The sequence below is a fragment of the Notothenia rossii genome (assembly GCF_949606895.1).
Source record: "Notothenia rossii genome assembly, chromosome: 8".
Lineage (NCBI taxonomy): Eukaryota > Metazoa > Chordata > Actinopteri > Perciformes > Nototheniidae > Notothenia > Notothenia rossii.
The window spans coordinates 82,284,226-82,305,426 of NC_136906.1; the positions used below are offsets into that span (position 1 = coordinate 82,284,226).

At 41.4% G+C, this 21,201-nt stretch overlaps 2 protein-coding genes across 2 annotated transcripts in view; one reads left to right on the forward strand and one right to left on the reverse strand.

Annotated features, from left to right (window-relative positions):
• Positions 1-1,393: 1,393 nt before the first annotated feature.
• gje1a (gap junction protein epsilon 1a) lies at positions 1,394-9,135 on the reverse strand. The gene is made up of 4 exons (XM_079642141.1): positions 9,042-9,135; positions 7,398-7,580; positions 5,395-5,592; positions 1,394-2,730 (listed from the first exon to the last, which is right to left on the reverse strand). Exons 1-4 carry the CDS (start codon positions 9,069-9,071, stop codon positions 2,530-2,532), a joined length of 612 nt encoding a protein of 203 aa, XP_079498267.1. The 5' UTR covers positions 9,072-9,135; the 3' UTR covers positions 1,394-2,529.
• Positions 9,136-11,045: 1,910 nt separating this feature from the next.
• vta1 (vesicle (multivesicular body) trafficking 1) overlaps positions 11,046-21,201 on the forward strand; it is a 36,333-nt gene continuing 26,177 nt past the window's right edge. Inside the window, exons 1-2 of the mRNA XM_079642142.1 lie at positions 11,046-11,255; positions 20,673-20,767. Coding sequence (XP_079498268.1) covers positions 11,165-11,255; positions 20,673-20,767 — 186 coding nt within the window. The 5' untranslated portion in view covers positions 11,046-11,164. The remainder of the gene's footprint in view (positions 11,256-20,672; positions 20,768-21,201) is intronic.

A 21,201-nucleotide genomic window follows, 5' to 3' on the forward strand; every position in this document is an offset into this window, starting at 1 on the left:
TCCCAGCTGTGTGAGTCACTATTTAGTGTCCCCTGGTCTCCAGCTGTGTGCGTCACTCTTTAGTGTCCCCTGGTCTCCCAGCTGTGTGCGTCACTCATTAGTGTCCCCTGGTCTCCATCTGTGTGCGTCACTCTTTAGTGTCCCCTGGTCTCCCAGCTGTGTGTCACTATTTAGTGTCCCCTGGTCTCCCAGCTGTGTGCGTCACTCTTTAGTGTCCCCTGGTCTCCCAGCTGTGTGCGTCACTCTTTAGTGTCCCCTGGTCTCCCAGCTGTGTGCGTCACTCTTTAGTGTCCCCTAGTCTTGTGTTTTGAGCTTCTTCAGCGTTTGGTTTCTGCAGCTCTTAGTAAACGCTGCATGTCTCCTCAAGCTGTTGAATGTTCTCTAAATGCTTCATGTGTTGTTGCTGAAGAGGATTCTTCATGAGGAACATTTGTGTTTTTTTATTTACAATGTTTTTGAAGCTGCAGCGTGTTTCTCCTGATGAAGTGTTTTGGGCCGATGTAGCGCAGTTGCACGGGTCGGCTACCGTACTAATTGCGTTCCAAACCAGTCAGTAACTTTGACTAATATCGTTATATTTTCAGACTTCTCTGCCAAGATTTCCTCAACATCTCGAAGTTTGAACCGGCGTTTTCGCAATTTGTGATCTTGTAGCTAGTAAAATCATCGTTCGACCATCTACACATTGTTATAAAATATTGGCGGAACACGTCAAGACCATTATAACCACAGGAAGCATGAACAAGGTTTAACAGATAACAGAACGCAGACGAACCCAAACCACAGGATTCACGAACCTGTTTCAAACCCTCCTGAAGCCTATCGGACCGAAAGCAACCAGTCCGTCGGTCGGGATCCCAGTGACATAAAATAAAGGATTTGAAAAAATGGTTTGATCCACTTTTGTCTGGTAATGCAATGTTGTACCTGAGATGATAAACAGATTGCTGAGAACTTCATAACAAAAGTTGGATGGATGTCTGATTAAGAAAAACAAATGACAGAACAGGAGAGGTAATCTTTTTCAAAACACATCGACAGGTCATGAGTAGTACTACAAGCTGCGGGACACCCTTGATGAATCAGACATGGACAAAAGCTCAACCTATTTCAAATATATCTTCTTAAAGTTGTTCTTGAGCCTTAAAAATAATAGTTAATTCGTTATCTATGAGGCCAATAGGGCCTTGGAACTCTCAAAAAGAGTTTGTCCACCTCTGATCTCTCACGGGACATCCATAAGCACAAAGACTGTAAAGTATTGTCAGATACATTTCTACATTAATTACCATTAAATATAATTTCATTCCAACACATTCGTATACCAAATTTCAATAATATTTTTTGTTTAATACGACAATTCTCATTTAAATTTCAAAATCAAAGTGGCTCCTTGCATTCTTTTAAAAAAGAATATGATATTAACCCATTTCATTCTCACTTTTTTATATCTTTCTTTTGCCTAAATCATCTGGAGTGATGGCATCAATGTTCGCAGATGCTTTTAACATTTACTTAGTTTGAACCTTTCTGGATCGTTAGATTGGTGGGCTTCTTTTAGACGGCATTTCTCCATTTTACAAGACAGGATAAAAGTTGTTTAGACATATTTTTGGAAAGGCATCAAAAGTCCAGCGCACATTCGTGGTGTTCACGTTGATGGAGGTAAAGGTCAGAACAGGCTGGAGGCAATAACATGATACATATTGGAAATGTAACACAGCGAGGTGCATTCCCATCGACCGTGGATCACCATTACTTAAGAATGACATTTGTAATAATCCATTACCATCTCAATAGTCTGCCTGTCATATTTGATCAGCACCTGGAAGACAAGCTAGGCTGTAGTGTTAATCTGCAACTTTATACAGAAGTCAGTCAATAGCTAAACCATTAGCACTGTTGGCTGTGTTTATGATACATGAGGTTGTGCTTTTCAGTTAAAGCTTTCTGAAATGGAGCTGAAAAGGTGAAGACAAGAGAAGTCTAATGAATCTTGATGCATTCAGTGCAGTCCCTAAAGTATATGTCGAACATGTGGCAGAGAACGCTTCCTAGGAGTGTAAAAGTATCTGATCTAAGGTACAACGCCAAGAAAAAGGTTATAGCCACCCTGAATCTGTAAAGGGTGACAGGTCTGTGACAAACTAGGGGTTCCTTGTGCTATCGTCCGACTATAGTCCCAGGGTTTGGTAGTAAAAGGTAAACCAGAAGTCTTTCTATCCCATCCCCCAAGGGACTATCTCGTCCAAACCTCCCCTCGGACACAGCCAGACCCACTGACACCTGAGACATGACTAGGAAAGATTACTCCGAATATTTCAGACTTGCCATCTACGACGCTGTTGCACATTCTCAGATTTCTTGGTCCCAACTCACTGACGATGGACCACAGATGAGGTTTTGCTCTTACGTCAGTTTCCTGTTCTACAAAAGGTCCACCAGTAGCTAACCAAGAGCGCGATTACTAACTGGCAGAATGAGTGTCGTGTATGTTCAACCTTTGCCATTTTAACGGTGAGCTGGTTGTCAACATTGGTTGTTGAGATAACCGAGCCGTCGGCAGAGTATCTCGAATATCTCGGCGACACAGAGAAGGATGGTGATCACGGTGAAGGTGTACATGGCACTGAGGAAGATGGTTTTCTCAAAGTGTTCGGGCACCATGCACTTAGTCACATTAAAGGTCCTTTCCAGAGGAGCGGCATCACACATGAACAGCGGGTGGACCTGAGGGAAGAAAGAGAAACAGGACTTGGTCAAACTTTCAAGAAACACAAAGTGTTGTGCGTCGTCAACTGTGTTTTATTCACGTTCATGTTTTATGTTTAGATTCGTTCTGGGGTTTTATTTTGATGGTCTGTCTTCCTCATGTGTTTGTCACGCACTTCCTCCCTTTGTTTCCCTGGTGATTGTTTGTCATGTCATTATTGTCTCACTTGGTGATGTCAGTATATATGTCCAGTCCTTCCCTGTCTCCAGACTGTCTTGTGTTTCATGCCGAGCTCTCCAGCGTTTCGTAAATCGTCGTCCAGTTGTAGTTATAGTCGATGTTCAGAGTAATAGAACGGTAAGCTCAGGTAGTAGTTATTAAGTATGTTTCTAGTTTTTGATAGGTACGCTTCAGTGTAGATATGTATTGTATGTATTTTCTGGATCTTGTATCAACAACTCAAGTAAAGACTCTCGTGTGCTTCCATCCTGTGTCTGCATCCGTGCTTTTTGGTCCACACTTTGTGCTTAGTCGGACGACGAAGCGTGCCCTGTCGCCCAAACTCAATTTGGTGTGTCCCTCACCGTCGGCCGTGACACGCCTTATTTGGCTTTTCATGGCCGACGCACGGCCGATTCAACATGTTGAATCGGCCGTGCGTCGGCCACAGGCAGTCGGACAAAGAAATCACTCTGATTGGCTGTTCAGCTAGCGAATCAGTGCATGAGAAGCGAAACTGTTGCTTGAGAATGTCTTCCACAAGCAACGCTCCAGTGGCTGATAGCTCCAGTACCGCACGAGACATGTTTTCGATGGACGAGAGTGAAAATGGAATTCACACGCTATTTGTTGTTTGTTTATATCACGCAGTCTGTTCTTCTTCTCTGTCTTCCGGTTGTTGCCTCTTATGAATGACGAATACACACTACCGCCGCCTGCTGGTAAGGAGAGTTATTGCCGCTCACGCATGCGCAGTTCGTACGTACTCGGCTGAAGTCTTTGCGGTGTGTTCCAGTGCGACACATGGCAAAGACGCAGGAGAACACGGCGACGCAACAGTCGGCGTCGGCATCGTCGAGTTCTCTGGTGACTGCTTGGTGTGTCAGGGCCTTTAGACACACTTAGCTTAGCCTAGCATATACAGGGAAGGACCAGCTCTATTGTGTTGGAATATGGGATATTGCGGGTAATCCAGGATAATCATCATGTCCCAGGAACAATCTTGAAATACTAAGAGCTTTTGTGAGCTGTGGCAAGGCACGTTTATTTATATAGCACCTTTTTAAGAAAATGGCATTTAAAAACAGTGATTAAAAAGCAAAGATAATAAAAATAAACATTAAAAAATACATGAATAAAAGTTACAGCGCCGTGTAAGATATGAAGAGTTAAATTAAAAGCAGTGGCAAAAAGAAAAGTCTTCAGCCTGGATTTAAAAGTCGTTAGAGTTTCAGCGGACCTGCAGGTTTCTGGGAGTTTGTTCCAGATGTTTGGAGCATGATAACATCCATCCAATAACCATGATAAGGTCATGCTGTGGCATCTTCTTCTTGTTCATTGCTGATACAAGTAGACTCCAATGGTCCTCCACTGCCGACTGACTAAATTGGACCTTACCCAACCATTTATTTCTCTTTCTCACTGCATTGGTGCCATTATTGGAAGTTTGGCGCCATGAGGCCAAGACTCACTACTTCCTTCCTTTCTCCAAAGGGCCCTTCAGAGTTCAGTATTTTGAGGATCTTGATGATGTGAATTCGCTATCGAGCTGGAAAGCCATTGTATGAAGAGATGCGTGTTGAGCCTCTTCTAAGGGTGTCGTCGAGATTTCTTATGAGGTGCTCCAGGAATAAGCTAGAAGGAAACTAATGGCTTCAGAAGAAGAGCATTGGTACCCAACAAAAGACCCTCCGGGAATTTCCTAATGAAAAGGTTTTCGAGGGAATCTACAAACCATTTGGTCTCCATGGCGGTAAGACATAATAATGTGACATAGAGGTGCTTCATAAGGAGACCATTGGCACCTGTGAACGAAATTGTGTGATCAAATGTATTAACATTGCAACTGTAATCTGTTTCTCCTACTGGGTGAATAGAATTTGCTCGGGGGGGGGGGGTAGCTGTGACACCCAACTGTTCTCTGTTGGGAGTGAGTTTTGCTTATTGTGTTCCACCTGGACCACATGTTGCTGTCATGTAATTACCTTTGATGTTTCTCTATAAGACTGCTGTCACACTCAGAATGAGTCTTCTTGACAAGCATTACAAGAAAAGCCTCTACTAAGGGTGTCATCGAGTCCCATTTCTGAAGAGGTGTTCCAGGAATAAGCTAAAAGGAAACTAATGGCTTCAAAAGAAGAGCATTGGTACCCAACAAAAGAACCTCCGGGAATTTTCTAATGAAAAGGTTTTCGAGGGAATCAACAAACCATTTGGTCTCCATGGCGGTAAGACATAATAATGTGACATAAAGGTGTTCCAGGAATAAACTAGAAGAAAAACAACTCGTGGCTTCAGAAGAAAGTCATTGGTACCCAACGAAAGAAGCTAAGCCAAGTAAAAAGGTTTTCGAGGCTATCTGCAAACCATTTGGTCTCCATGACGGTAACACTCAATACTTGTGACATTTACAGAAATCCACTGAGTTCATCACGTTCTGAAATCATCAGACATTTACAGACCTCGAAGCCGAAGAGGTGGCTCTGAAGCCAGAAGGCGATGACTTCCAGAATGATGCGTAGGAGAACGGAGATGATGTAGAAGACGGTGTACACGGGGCGTTCAAGGATCTCTTCCTGGACGATGTTCTTACAGGCGGCGTAGAGGTGAAACACCGCCCCAGGAACCAGCACTGTCACCAGCTGTAACGCCCAAAAGACCTGGAGAGGGCACGAAGAAGGGGAGGTGGGGGTCAGAAAAGACAATGGGGGAGACAATGGGAAACAGAACTAGTGCTGCAGGAAGATGACTCCTCTCCAACTCTGCCTTTTTTTCCTTTTATTTCAGTGTTTGCTTGTTTGTATTTTATTAAACATGTTGCATTGTTGGAGGAGCTCAGCATTCTCCATTTCTACACTGTAGCTTCTGAGCATATAACAATAAGACCTTTGAATCTTGAGCTGTAACAATCTTTAAAAAGTGGAAACAGACACCAACATTTATTATAAAAACGCCCAACATTTCCAAAATTGCGACCATTTTCCATCATCTCAATCCAGGGAAACAGTTTGATACCACATCATTTAAACCACTGGATCAATTGAGATCATTCTAGTATTGGATGATATGGTATTGACTATGAGGAAAGTCAATTTCACTGATTAAAAAACTTCTTCACAGCTTCTTTGGGTCATTTCAAACACAAAATGTTCAAATGTGGGGCTTATAGGCTACCCAGTTCTCCATTGAGCCAGATTATTTCCATTGTATGTCTCAGATATGTTAAAAATAAGCTTCTGAGTAATTCCCCATGTCTGAATTGGGTTTCTACGTGTTCAGAAATGTATGATTAGAGATCAAGGTCCGTCATACAGGGCAAGTGAAAGAGACTTTATGACATTTCCAAATCATCGCTGGTGACCATCGTAAATTGCCGCTATCTTGGATTTTGGATTGGTTAACAGGCTTTTTCAAAAGAGTAACCGGAAAGGAGCTTATGTGCAGGGGTGCACATAACTGGTACGCAGGTACGCATGCGCGGCAACAATCTGAAATGCGTACCGTTACTTGTGTCACAAAGCGCATTTGCGTACCGACGTACTTGTGAAGCTTTTCCAGAAGGCGTTAGATCACCGGACGACAGAGTCGGTCTCCGTGTGCACAGACAGGGCTGCTGTTAACGTCGGTCTGTACAACGGGATTGTGCCAAAACTACGCCAACCGGCTGCGGAGGGACACTCCCCCCCCTTCACTGGAGAACTGCGCTAAAACAGCTGATCACAACGTTCACACTCTGTGGTCACGAAGTACTCCACTAGCTGGGAAATTCATATTTATACATTCATCACTAGACACATTGTGTTTTCAATTGCCCATCAAGATGAATAAAAGATGGTGTTTGTGTCTTTGGAAAATTAATATTTCAGTAAGTTAACGTCCGCAGAAACAACTTTTAAAAGGTAGACTACCTTAGTTCTGTTTGCAATGTGATACTAGAAGTCAGAAATATGAACTTGGCAGCTGCTTCATAGAGCTTCTTTAATATGTAAGAAGATCACAGTTATGCACAGATGTTATTTGATCTTTAAATATTAATTCACAGTTGATTTAAGAATAATAAAATAGCAAATAATATTGCCCAGTAACTCATTTTAGAACGAGTAGAAGTGATATTACTCCAGCGTTGCTAACATGGTTCTCTTTATACGTCCATGACTGATTTATATAATAATGATTTATATAAGTAGTTATCACAGCAATAAACCGTATTGAATTTCGTCTTTATTGCATATTTAATTGAATTTACTGGTCCCACCTGGGGGGGCTGGACATTTGTATTTCTTTTTAATGCTATTTTAGAAATATTTTGGATTATTTATTTCTAGTGTCTTGAGGTCTCTTATGTAAATACAACAGGCTTGTTTTTTTATGCTGCTTCAACGCATACATTTTCCAAACTGGGATCAATAAAGTTCTTATCTGTCTATATGTTGAACATATTACACATTTGATGCACTGTTCCTACCTGGGGCGTGATGGGTCTGAACTGGTTGTAGCAGAACAGGTTGAGCTCTCGGCGGTCCGGGTCGCAGCTGAAGTGCAGCGCCTCGTTTCCATACACCGCGAAGCCAAGGACGCCCAGGAAGAACATCCGCACCGAGCCGAAGAACAAGGTGTGGAACTGGCCAATCACAGTGGGAGGCCGGAGCTGCAACACACACACACACACACACACACACACACACACACACACACACACACACACCCACACACACACACACACACACACACACACACACCCACACACACACACACACACACACACACACACACACACACACACACACACACACACACACACACACACACACACACACACACACACACACACACACACACACACACACACACACACACACACACACACACACACACACACACACACACACACACACACAGCTTTTGTCAGCCAGATGAATGCAGGTTTTAAAGGCATAAACAAACCTTCAGAGGAGACAGAGCTCCTCACACTCATCACATTAACAGAGAAACACACTGAAGCACACAGAACGTGAGCATGGAGGGGAATCTGGTTAGAAGCCGAGAGTGGAAACTCATGAAGTGTCCGCGTGGAGGAGATCTCTACGATAAACAGTATTGTGTTTCACCGTGCAGTATGCATTTTACATTCTGTTAACATGTATAGACTCCTGTACCTCCATGTCTTATATATATATATATATATATACGTATGTAGCATTGTTGCAGGAGCCTGGGACTTTTTAATTGCCATATCTACGCTGTAGCTGCTCTGCATGTGACGATAACAGCTTTGAATCTTGAGAGTAATATAAATCTGCTTCCTGATACTCACGCATCCTTCATAGAAGTTTCTGATGTAGTTTAAAGACATGTTTTCCCTCTCGTTGAATCCTCTCGCTCATGGCCGTTTGATGCAGTCAAACAACAGGAAGAAGGCCTCAAACTGCCCCCCCCCCCTTCTCTATCTACTCTGAAAGCCATGTCAATGCATTTTTGGGGCCTTTTATCCCTCCATCCATTGATCTGCTCAGGAGAAAAGGTACAACAGAGACAGAGGGCCGAACACTGGCTCGTTCCCTAATCCCTACATAACCATGTCAGCGGAAAAAACACAAACTCCTGTCGCACACAATGCAGAGAGAGAGGGACGGAAAACACAATGACGGGTATTTCATATGAGAGATACAAGTATTTTTGAAAAGCGCGTTTAAATCATCATTATAATAAACTGCCCATTTTAAAAAGTGATAAATAAAGACTTTCTAGACATCACAATCACACACACACACACACACACACACACACACACACACACACACACACACACACACACACACACACACACACACACACACATACACACACACACACACACACACACACACACACACACACACACACACATCCACACACAAACAAACACACACACATACACACACAAACACACACACACACACACACACACACACACACATACACACACACACACACACATATATACACATACATATACACACACATCCACACACAAACAAACACACACACATACACACACACAAAACATAACAAATTTGGTTTTGCCCAAAGTTAAAACTGGACAAACTGAAATAAAAGGGAATCCACGCACCAACCGTAATCCTGGCGGCGTGTTGTTCATTCCCACGCTGTATTCCTCTCAGGGAGACCAAACTCATGCCAGCAACCGCGGGAACCTGCGGGTCAACAATCAGAGCGAGAAACACAACTGTGGCCACTTCCTGTCCCCCGGATTTTCAAAATAAACACACGCGCTTGACAAGAAGAAGAAGCAGAAGGGACAAACATGGAGAGGCTGAGAGGCTAAAACTGCACTGAAAAAACTGAACCGTTTACTTAAATTACATTCGTTATATCAACAGATTTCACATTAGGTTAGTGGAAAGCAATATGATTAAGTTTAATAGGTTCAACTTAATATTATTGCTTTAATTGAACCTATAGTATAATAATAGAGAGGCAAAGTCCCTCCCTTTCTGGTGGAGCTCCATGGGACCTTAAAGTATCTATTGAAGTCTGCCTTCCTTTGATTCTCTCTGAACTGCCTGATCTTTTTAATGTTCAATGTTAACCATTTGTGCAGATAGCATGAAGTAGAAAAGATCGCCAATGCTAATGTAGCGTTAGCGTTAGCATGTCAGCCCCCGGGGGAGGGGGCATCCGGGCTTAAAGGTGTAGTATAGAATGATCACACCGGTGTGACAGTACTCTTCAAAGGGTTCACGAAATATGACTACTACTCTACTGTTTAACGTTTTGGGTTACTTAATGTTACTTCATGTTAAGGCTAATGACACGGCTAAGCCGGCTGTAATGCTAACTAACGTGCTAGCTACTAGCTAGTTAGCTAACTTGAACCAGCCACTCCTGGTCCTTTCATCAGACGGGAAGCAAAAGAACGAGCAAGACCCATTGCTGGTAACAACCTGGTACTAAGCACACAGGCATCTTGTAAAAGTTATCTTAGCTATCTCTTATTTAGTGGAGGAAAACAATTGTGACATCAGTTATGCGACCCTGGGATTTGTAATCTTTCTAGTTGCGTATTTTTCATAGTCTTATAACAGTTTTACGACAAAACTGTGACTTTTTTTACATGGAAATTATCTTTTAAATTGACAAACATCATATGTGTAATTCGTGGCACATTTGAAAGATACGTTTTCTCTCCCCATTGACTTCATTACATAATTGAGTTCCACCGGGAAGGGAGGGACTTCGCCTCGCTATGAAATATGTTGACATTTAATTAAAGTCAACCGTTCAGATTTTCAGTGACGAAGGAGAACATGAAGATATGTACTCAGATCTTGTACTTGAGTTAAAGTAGAAATACTCCGATCTGTTACTTGAGTAAAAGTAAAAATACTCCGATCTTGTACTTAAGTAAAAGTAGAAGTACCCAGATCTTGTACTTGAGTAAAAGTAGAAATACTCCGATCTTGTACTAGAGTAAAAGTAAAAATACTCCGATCTTGTACTTGAGTAAAAGTAAAAATACTCAGATCTTGTACTTGAGTAAAAGTAAAAATACTCAGATCTTGTACTTAAGTAAAAGTAGAAGTACCCAGATCTTGTACTTGAGTAAAAGTAGAAATACTCCGATCTTGTACTAGAGTAAAAGTAAAAATACTCCGATCTTGTACTTGAGTAAAAGTAAAAATACTCAGATCTTGTACTTGAGTAAAAGTAGACGTACTCAGATCTTGTACTTGAGTAAAAGTAGAAGTACTCAGATATTGTATTTGAGTAAAAGTAGAAGTACTCAGATCTTGCACTTGAGTAAAATTTGAAGTACTCAGATCTTGTACTAAATGTAGTAAATAAATGTAGTTGAGTAAAAGTATACAATTTACCTCTGAACTATAGTGGAGTAGAGGTACACAGTAGCAACATGTCAATACTCAACTAAATTACAAGTACCTCTAAGTTGTACTTAAGTACAGTAGTACATGTAGTTAGTTACTTCACACTTCTGATAATATCTGTATATATGTACATTCACCTGATCAGAGTTTATCTCATGTCTTATCTTATCGTAAATCGTCCCACCCAACATTCTGGTGACGTCACCAATCCCAAAGTAGGCGGCCGCTCCCATTGGCTGCACACCCGGAAGTACGGAACACTCGCTAACAACAACAACACGGAGAGGTTGATTTCTCTGGATCTGAAGCGGGTTTCTTTGTGTGTTTTATTGATTTGTATTCCACCATGGCTCTCCCCCCGCAGCTGAGGTCCATCCAGCACTACCTCCGGACCGCACAGGAGCACGAGAGCCGGGACCCGGTGGTCGCCTACTACTGTGAGTTATACTGCTGATGCTAATTGTTAGCATCAGCTGTGTTTACCTGAAGCTAAAGGGCTAGCTTAGCTTCTGACTGTACTGTCTTTATACAGAACCAGCGGTGGGAAGTAACTAAGTAGATTTACTCAAGTACAATTTAGCGGTGATTGTACTTAACTTGAGTATTTCCATGTTCTGCTACTGTGTCCTTCTACCCCACTACAGTTCAGAGGTGAATGGTGTACTTCTACTCCACTACATGTACTTAATACCTTTAGTTACTTCACAGATGTGGATGAATGATGTGAAATCTAATCAAGTGTTAAATCAGACTTTAGTTCCACCTGGAGTAAATCCACCAGCTACCCTGCAGTATACAAAGTCATTCAGACTAGCTGCACCTTTACCAGCTTTGAGAACACTTTCATGATCAATCATTATAAAACATATCATATCTATTATTCTGAAATGGACCAATCTGCACAACGACTACTTTTACTGTCTTTCACTATATTTTGATGAGAATACTTTTCTACTTTCACTTGAGGAACATTTTGAATGCAGGACTTTTACTGTGACAGAGTATTCCTACACTCTGGTACTTCTACTTTTACTCAAGTACAAGATCTGAGTACTTCTACTTTTACTCAAGTACAAGATCTGAGTACTTCTACTTTTACTCAAGAACAAGATCTGAGTACTTCTACTTTTACTCAAGTACATGATCTGAGTACTTCTACTTTTACTCAAGTACAAGATCTGAGTACTTCTACTTTTACTCAAGTACATGATCTGAGTACTTCTACTTTTACTCAAGTACAAGATCTGAGTACTTCTACTTTAACTCAAGTACAAGATCTGAGTACTTCTACTTTTACTCAAGTACAAGATCTGAGTACTTCTACTTTTACTCAAGTACAAGATCTGAGTACTTCTACTTTAACTCAAGTACAAGATCTGAGTACTTCTACTTTTACTCAAGTACAAGATCTGAGTACTTCTACTTTTACTCAAGTACAAGATCTGAGTACTTCTACTTTTACCCAAGTACAAGATTGGAGTATTTCTACTTTCTCTCACCTGTCTGTCTCTCCTCTCTCCCTCTCTGTCTCTCTCCCTCTCTGTCTCTCTCACCTGTCTGTCTCCCCTCTCTCCCTGTCTGTCTCTCTCCCTCTCTCCCTGTCTGTCTCCCCTCTCTCACCTGTCTGTCTCTCTCCCTGTCTGTCTCTCCCTGTCTGTCTGTCTGTCTGTCTCTCACCTCTCTCCCTGTCTGTCTGTCTGTCTCTCTCCCTCTCTGTCTCTCTCCCTCTCTGTCTCTCTCCCTCTCTCCCTCTCTGTCTCTCTCCCTCTCTCCCTGTCTGTCTCTCACCTCTCTCACCTGTCTGTCTCACCTCTCTCACCTGTCTCCCCTCTCTCACCTGTCTGTCTCTCTCCCTGTCTGTCTCTCACCTGTCTGTCTCACCTCTCTCACCACTCTCCCTGTCTAACACTTAGGACAGGCATCCTCAAAGTCCAGACTCCGGTCCGGATCTGGACTGAATCACAACTGTCTCTGGACTCTGAGCAAATTATACTTTCATATGTATTATCTGTGTTATCTTTGAGACAACGCAACGAGTCAAAATGCTCCGCTGTGTCCACTGCAAACAGCGCTCTGTCTGTCTGTCTGTCTGTGTCTGTCAACGCATTGGTCCAATCACATTCAGCATCCCGTCAGCGTTCCCCCCCCCCCACCAACAGTCTGCGAATCAGAGGCACAGTAGGGCGGGTCTTCGCTGAATGCGGGTGGGAAAAATGTGTGTTTAAAAAAAAAGTCAGAGCGAGAGTTAAAAGCTCATCTAGTTGCATCTGTACTGTAGCTAGTAGCCTAGTTTCACCTACCGGGGACCCCGGGGTGGCATGGGGTGGAAACTGCCACCCTAAAAATAGGCCTTGCCACCCCAGTTGGCAGCTTTGTTTTGAAAGAAAAGTTGTGGCTCATCGGACATTTATGAGAGAACGTCTCTAATGTCCGAGTGCAAGTGAATGCAGCACAAGACGCACGTCTTGTAACCCCTCCCCCGGACCTGGCGCGAGCTTTGAAATATGATTTGCGGCGATTTCATTTGAACGGGACGGCGCAAAACGAGAAGCATTCGGACCCAAGTAATGAAGGAATGAGGTGCGGTCTGCAATGAGAGAGCAGAGCCTGTCAGGTTGGCTGCACTCAGCATTGAATCAAAACGCACTGAAGCTTTGATCTTAATCAGTGTGTGAGGCGTTCTGATGAACAACATGGTAATCACCGCATTCAGCTGTAATAGACATGTCAACTTGATGCTCTGCTCACGGATGAGCATACAAACTGTTAAGATGATGACCTTACGTGTGTAAATATATGTTTTTCTTTGTGGGGGTCTGCCCCCAAACAACAGTTTGAAGTCCTGAGAAAGTCAAAATAAGACGGGGTGCAAAACTACACTGCCCACAGAAAGTAACCACTTTGATTGAACTAGGCCAGCAGGTAAGGGCTTTCCACTGGATCATAAAGTATAGAGAATGCATGACTGAAGTGATGGAGACCATGTTTGAAGGCAAACTAAAAGAGGAAATAACAGGTCAAGCAAATCCCCCTCTCAGATTCCACAGCAACCAGAAGAACAGAAACACTGGCTGGTGATTTGATTAATCAGCTTTGTGATGGAATACAAAATGCACAGTGCATTTCCTTAGCTGTGGATGAGTCCACTGGCACCACTGACAACGCTCAGTTGCTGGTGTGTGTGAGTTTTTATGATGAGGCAAAGGGGGAGTTTGCTGAAGATGTGTTGGGCCTGACGAACCTCAGTGGACACACAAGGGGGAAGACATTTATAAAGCACCAATGGGAATGCTGAATGAAAGAGGGTGCGGCTGCCTTTATTCATAACTGCTCACTCTGCCACCCTGAGGGATCAAGCACAGTGATTTTTAGTTTTTGCACCCTCGTGTTAAGAATCTTGTTGCAATTGTTTAAAAGTTTGAATGACCGTAATAAACGGACCTTTCTCTTATTGAAACATTTCTTTGGAACTTTGAGATTTGTATTTGAGTACCCCTGACTTAGGACAATGAGAGGCGAAGTCCCTCCCCTTCCAGGGACCTCCATGGGACCTTATTTCAAAAAAAGTATCTATTGAAGTCAATGGAGAGAGAAAGATTCTCTTTTGATCCCGTTTGAATTGTGCCATGAGTTGCACATATGATGTTTGTCAATTTTAAAAGATAATTTTGCAAATCAGAAAAATTAAAAATGTCGTAAAACTGTGAAGTCACACATTTGTTTGTGTGAAGCGCTCAATGAACTACATCTCTGGTCTTGCACACGTCACCAACACCAAGATAGCCTTCACGTTGGCACATTTCACCTCTTTCTCTCAGAATGAGGTGGAAAGTATTAAAAGAAAGTGAAATAAATAAAATAAAATAAATAAAATAAAATAAGTAAAATAAATTAAAATAAAATAAATAAAATAAATAAAATAAATAAAATAAATAAAATAAAATAAAATAAAATAAAATAAAATAAATACACCTTCACAGCCACTGACTGGGCTTCAGAACACATTCAGGGCACCTGTACTTAACTCCAGCATTATAGTAAAGTACTTTCACTGCTGTAGAGAATCAGATGACTCCTCATGTGTCTGTATATTTCCGGTCCGGCTTGTTTGTGGCTCAGCTCTCAGGAATGAGCTCCACCCCCTGCTGTGAGAGGGGTGTTCACATCAAGGTGTGACAGGCAGCTCTTTCATAGTGACTGTAGTGCTTTGAGTCATTCACTCACGTTGGCTATAGTTATATTTCCTTTTGTGAAGCCAGTGCTGATACGATCCTTGAGTGTCCTTGAGAGCTACTTGTGTTAATGTACATATTTCATGTATTTAATTAATTATGTTATTGCATTTTTAAATAGAGCAAATGTCAAAAAAAACATAACCCCCCCTTGGATAACTATATTTCACTCTATTTTATTTGATATGATCATTTATTGGATATTTACTTTAACTTCCTATTTTTCTATACATATTTAATTCAATTTTTTTCCATTTATTGATATTTTATTTATTTAATTCTAAGTTATATATCCTTTTGTGAAGCTCGTGCTGATAAGAGCTATGCGTTAATGTACATATTTGATTTACTTGTTAATGAATATGTTTTTTACAGTTTTAAATAGAGCAACCTGTTTTGCTGACGACCTGAAGCTTCTGGATTTTGACTTTTTGCTTAGAATTCGACTTTTTCCCTGAAACTGCAGAGTGCGCATTTAAATACTTCTGTTTCGATTTATGATTGACCTTCAAACTTGCTTCAAGCCAAGGTACACTACACAGACAGTATTCAAGTATGTAAATATAAAATAATATAAAAATAAAACTATTGGCCTCAATATAGAGACTTTTACACATATTTATGATCAACGTGTCGACAATAGGAACATCTTTGTAAATGAAATAGTGGCACACATTCTGGTGTCGGCCATGACAACAGGAGGAAGAACTATTTATCTATTTGTTTTGACTTTTTTCTTAGAATTTGACTTTTTTTCTAATATTTTGAAATTTAAAAAAATGTGAGAATTTGACTTTTTGGGGGGATTTTGACTTTTCTCTTGGAATTAGAATTTTTCAAAGATATTTACTTTTTTTCTAAGAATGATATTTTTTCTGCAGAGTTGACATTCTTTCGTCAGGCCATGGCAGTGCAGAGAGTGTGCTCCTGTCAGACATGAAGCTGAATGAATAACAGAACTCAGATCAGAAATCCACAGCGCTGACACATCATCACGCGTTTCTTCTCCGGGAGGCAGAAACCTTTATTTATTTAATGTTATTTATTTATTGATCCGTGAGGCGTTTGCTTTTGAGTTGTGGGGAAGTCCAGCATGGGGTTTCCTACCGAGAGCTGCAGGAACGTTTCTGTGTTGTGCAATAAAAGATGAAATACAATGAACAACATATAATACATTTATTATGTTAGTATAAAAAAGTTAAAATGCAACATTTTTAGTTTGTAGAATTTGACTTTTTTCGTAGAATTTTTTTGTTTTCGGAATTTAATTATTTTTCAAAGAATTACCTTTATTTTCAAAGAATGTCATATTTTTTTCAAAATGTAATGTGTTTTTCAGAATGTCACTTTTATAAGAATGTCACTTTTCTCTCGAGAATTGTCCGTTTGAACCGTGTGTGTTAAACAGCGTGCTGAAACACAGCATCATGCCAGCCGTGTGCTTTACGCTCATCTCCCCTGAGGATTCATTCTGTCTCATGGAGGGAATCTGAGACACGTTAGACTCCCTGGACGCAGCATCTCAAAGGAGCAGCCGTTGGCTGACAGGGGGGGGGTCCCACATTGACTTTATAAGCTGGATTTACTCCACAAATCATGTCCGGGGGGTTGAAAACAAACACGCCCTGAGAGCTGGTGCACCTCCTCTCGGTTTATCCCGTATAAATAAATAAGAACATGTTTTTGGCATCGCGGCTTCAGAATCCATCTTGCCCTCTAACCGTTTAACTGTAATGTTCGGAGGGCATAAATGAGACCTTTTGAAATCAACGGTTGGACTCTTTCCAATCTCATTACATTAGATTTTCCTAAAATGAAGTGTAATTTATCTTCTGTCCGTGATGACGAATACAGTCCTGTGTTCTGAAGAGAATAGAAAGAGCGCTTGGTGACGTTCAGGATTACAAAGCTGAACCTCTCAGAGTTAGTCTGTCTCATAACTGTCACGGCCCGTCCACACGGCAGCGTTAAAATCTTCCAACGCTTCCAACGCTTCTCTGCCCTTTGACTTTGAATGGAGTGACGTCACTTTGACTCGCTTTTCGCCGAACTGCATTGTGGGGAAGCAAAGCGAAGATTTTCAGGATTCAAAAGTTGAGCAATGTTCAACTTTTGAAGCTGAGCTGGAAGCGTCAGCCAATCAAATCCCGTTTATGCAAATCTGACAGTACAAGCGCAGCCAATCAAACCGCGTGCAAGCTGGGAGAGCCAGACCGCAGTTCATTTCCTCATATTCCAAACGAGATATTACGGTAGCAAATCACCCGGTTCTTTACGACCAGAACTATTTACCGGGATACAAACCGGAGGAACCAGGCATGGAGGGAGGTGGCAGAGACAGTGGGTGAAACTGGTAGGTTTTCACCCGTTTGGAGAGTTTATATCCAGTTTACTTCGTTTTAACATTGCTTTTACTTTGTATGTCGGGGGCGGGAGATTCATGTGATTGGTTGTTGGTCGCGTTGCTCGCAAAAAATCCCCAAGCTTCAGACACGCCCACCTCCAAGATTTTCAAGATTTTTGTAACGCCGCCGTGTGGACGGGCCGTCAGTCTGTCTCATAACTGTCACGGCCCGTCCACACGGCGGCGTGCGTTGCCGCTTGCCGGCGGGCGTGTCTGAAACTCGACCAACAACCAATCACCTGAATCTCACGCCCCGGACACACAAGCAGCGGTTTGATTGGCTAGAGCTTACTTTTTCTCAGAATCTTTTTTTTTTCTTCTTATAATCTGTTTTTTTTTTCACAATTTGATTTTTTTCTTATAATTTGATTTTTTTTTCACAAGTTCAACTTTTTCTAAGAATTTCACTTTATTGAAAACATTTGATTTTTTTTCTAAGAATTTCATTTTTTTTTTAAATGTCTAAATCTTTTCAAGTATATATTTTTTCTAAGAGCTTCACTTTTTCCTCAAAATTTCACTTTAGTTTGAATTACAAAAATGTCATATTGTTTTAAATAATTGTAATACATTTTTTTTAATTTTCAAATAGAGGTGAACCCCTGTGAAAAATGAAGTGTTGTGATATGGACTAAGGACGCATGCTGTGCTTCTCATTACTCACGCTGAGTGAGGAGCTCCTTTGCAGTTCATTCACTAAGTCAAGTTTATGTTCATTAAGTAAAATGAGTTCACTGCGCAGTCTTCACTCACGTCAGAGCGCGAACAGGCTTCCATCTTTCTGTCTGACGTTGATGCTGTCATCCATCTCTCTTCTCTTTCTAAATGAGCGTGTTCCTGCAGCACAGCATTTTATATATGTATATATTAATATATTATGATCCTGTTGCTGCGGGTCAGTGTGCTCCTCACCTCCGCCCAGAACACGATTTATCTCCCTGTAATGGAGCTCCATAACTCTCCTGCTGACGGCGTCTGGCTGCAGCACTCCCACTGACGTTATTGATGAACAGACAGACACACACACACACACACACACACACACACACACACACACACACACACACACACACACACACACACACACACACACACACACACACACACACACACACACACACACACACACACACACACACACACACACACACACTCCTCCATAATGAGGTCCTTGTCATTGGCTCTGTCAGAGTCTCCCTGGCTCAGTTTCAAATTGGCTCAGATTCTTCATGACGTCAGACACTGCGTTACAGCCGTGGCGCTCGGCCATCAAACTACATTCTGCTCGGGATAAATCGTACAATTTTTTTCATATTTCGAACAGAGGACGTCACTTTAAACTGAGGAACCCGACCGGATAGACTCTCTCCTTAAAGAAGTGTTTTATCGGCCCTTAGTAATGACGTTAAGGGTTTGATTTCTGAGAGCGTGTAACATCTGGAAGGGTCTCCTCTGGTCCTGTCTGTGTTTTGGTTTTCATTTGTTTGAATAGCATTTTTTGTCTTTATTTATTATTATTGTGTTTTTAAATGCATATTCTTACTTTAACCTCTTATGTTTTGATTAATATTTTTATTTATTTGTATATTTTTGTGTTGATCTTTTATTGTACATTCTTTCCTTTTGACTTGTTTACATATTTGTAATTTTATCTAATCTTTCTTCTGACATTTTATCTAAACGTCCTATTTTTTTAATTAATATTTTCATTTAATTTAATATTTTTTCGGACATTTTGAGCTGATAGCCTCTCAGTTTTTTATCGTCCCTTAGCACTAACATTTGATGGCTTTGATGTCACTCATTTTGGAGTCTTCTGGCGATGTTTTGGTACCCGATATAAAGACTGAGTTACTTTCTGAACACCAGGGGGCGCCACTGAGAGGGTGAACATCTGGAAGGGTCCCCTCTGCTCCTGTCTGTGTCCTTCCTCTGTGAAAGCCCTCAGTGTTTCTGTCTCTGGATGTTCGACGACACAAAGCCTCTCTTTGTGGCTCCATCACCGCATGTAGAACATGTAATGAGTATTTCCTTGTTCTGCTAGTGTGTACTTCTACTTTTACTCAAGAACAAGATCTGAGTACTTCTACTTTTACTACAAGATCTGAGTACTTTTACTTTTACTCAAGTACCAGATCTGAGTACTTCTACTTTTACTCAAGTACAAGATCTGAGTACTTCTACTTTTACTCAAGTACAAGATCTGAGTACTTCTACTTTTACTCAAGTGCAAGATCTGAGTACTTCTACTTTTACTCAAGAACAAGATCTGAGTACTTCTACTTTTACTCAAGAACAAGATCTGAGTACTACTACTTTTACTCAAGAACAAGATCTGAGTACTTCTACTTTTACTCAAGAACAAGATCTGAGTACTTCTACTTTTACTACAAGATCTGAGTACTTTTACTTTTACTCAAGTACCAGATCTGAGTACTTCTACTTTTACTCAAGTACAAGATCTGAGTACTTCTACTTTTACTCAAGTACAAGATCTGAGTACTTCTACTTTTACTCAAGTGCAAGATCTGAGTACTTCTACTTTTACTCAAGAACAAGATCTGAGTACTTCTACTTTTACTCAAGTACAAGATCTGAGTACTTCTACTTTTACTCAAGTACAAGATCTGAGTACTTCTACTTTTACTCAAGTGCAAGATCTGAGTACTTCTACTTTTACTCAAGAACAAGATCTGAGTACTTCTACTTTTACTCAAGAACAAGATCTGAGTACTTCTACTTTTACTCAAGAACAAGATCTGAGTACTTCTACTTTTACTCAAGAACAAGATCTGAGTACTTCTACTTTTACTCAAGAACAAGATCTGAGTACTTCTACTTTTACTCAAGTACAAGATCTGAGTACTTCTACTTTTACTCAAGTACAAGATCTGAGTACTTCTACTTTTACTCAAGTACAAGATCTGAGTACTTCTACTTTTACTCAAGTACAAGATCTGAGTACTTCTACTTTCACTCGAGTGCAGGATCTGTTTTTTAACTTTGAAAGTGTAGTTGCTCGAGAGGATCTTGGCAGCTGAGGGATTGTGGGAGTTGTAGTTTGACGGCTCTGTAGGATCGGATGAAAGCTCTGTATCTTCCTGAGTTTCTGAGTGTTATCTCTTTTTATCGGCTGGGCTTTAAAAGATTGATCTTGGTGTCATGCCTCTGAGCTCTGAGGATGAGGAGGAAGTGACTGTGTGTCTCTCCCCCCACAGGCCGGCTGTATGCCATGCAGACGGGCATGAAGCTGGACAGCAAATCGCCCGAGTGCAGAAAGTTCCTCATCAAACTCATGGACCAGCTGGAGTCGGTAAGTTACAGTTTACTGTTCTCTCTCACCCAATCACATCTCTTTATACTCCCTCTTAAAGTGAATCCCATTGGACGAGGGAGATGCTGCCTTCAGGGACCAACACAGAAAAACTAAACGTCTCTCTGCAGAGCAGCTGTTAATGTCACCGCTACCACAGAAACACACGGATGAATGGCTCTTTTCTTACAGCACTGTAATCAATACACACACACACACACACACACACACACACACACACACACACACACACACACACACACACACACACACCTGTCCGTCTCCACGGTAGTGTGTGACACTCAGCAGCTCTTTCTCTACGCTGTGTCGAAGTCACCCAGGAGCCATTAAAGCATCAACAGGACACTTGCACCAATACAACTGGGTGTAACACACACACACACACACACACACACACACACACACACACACAC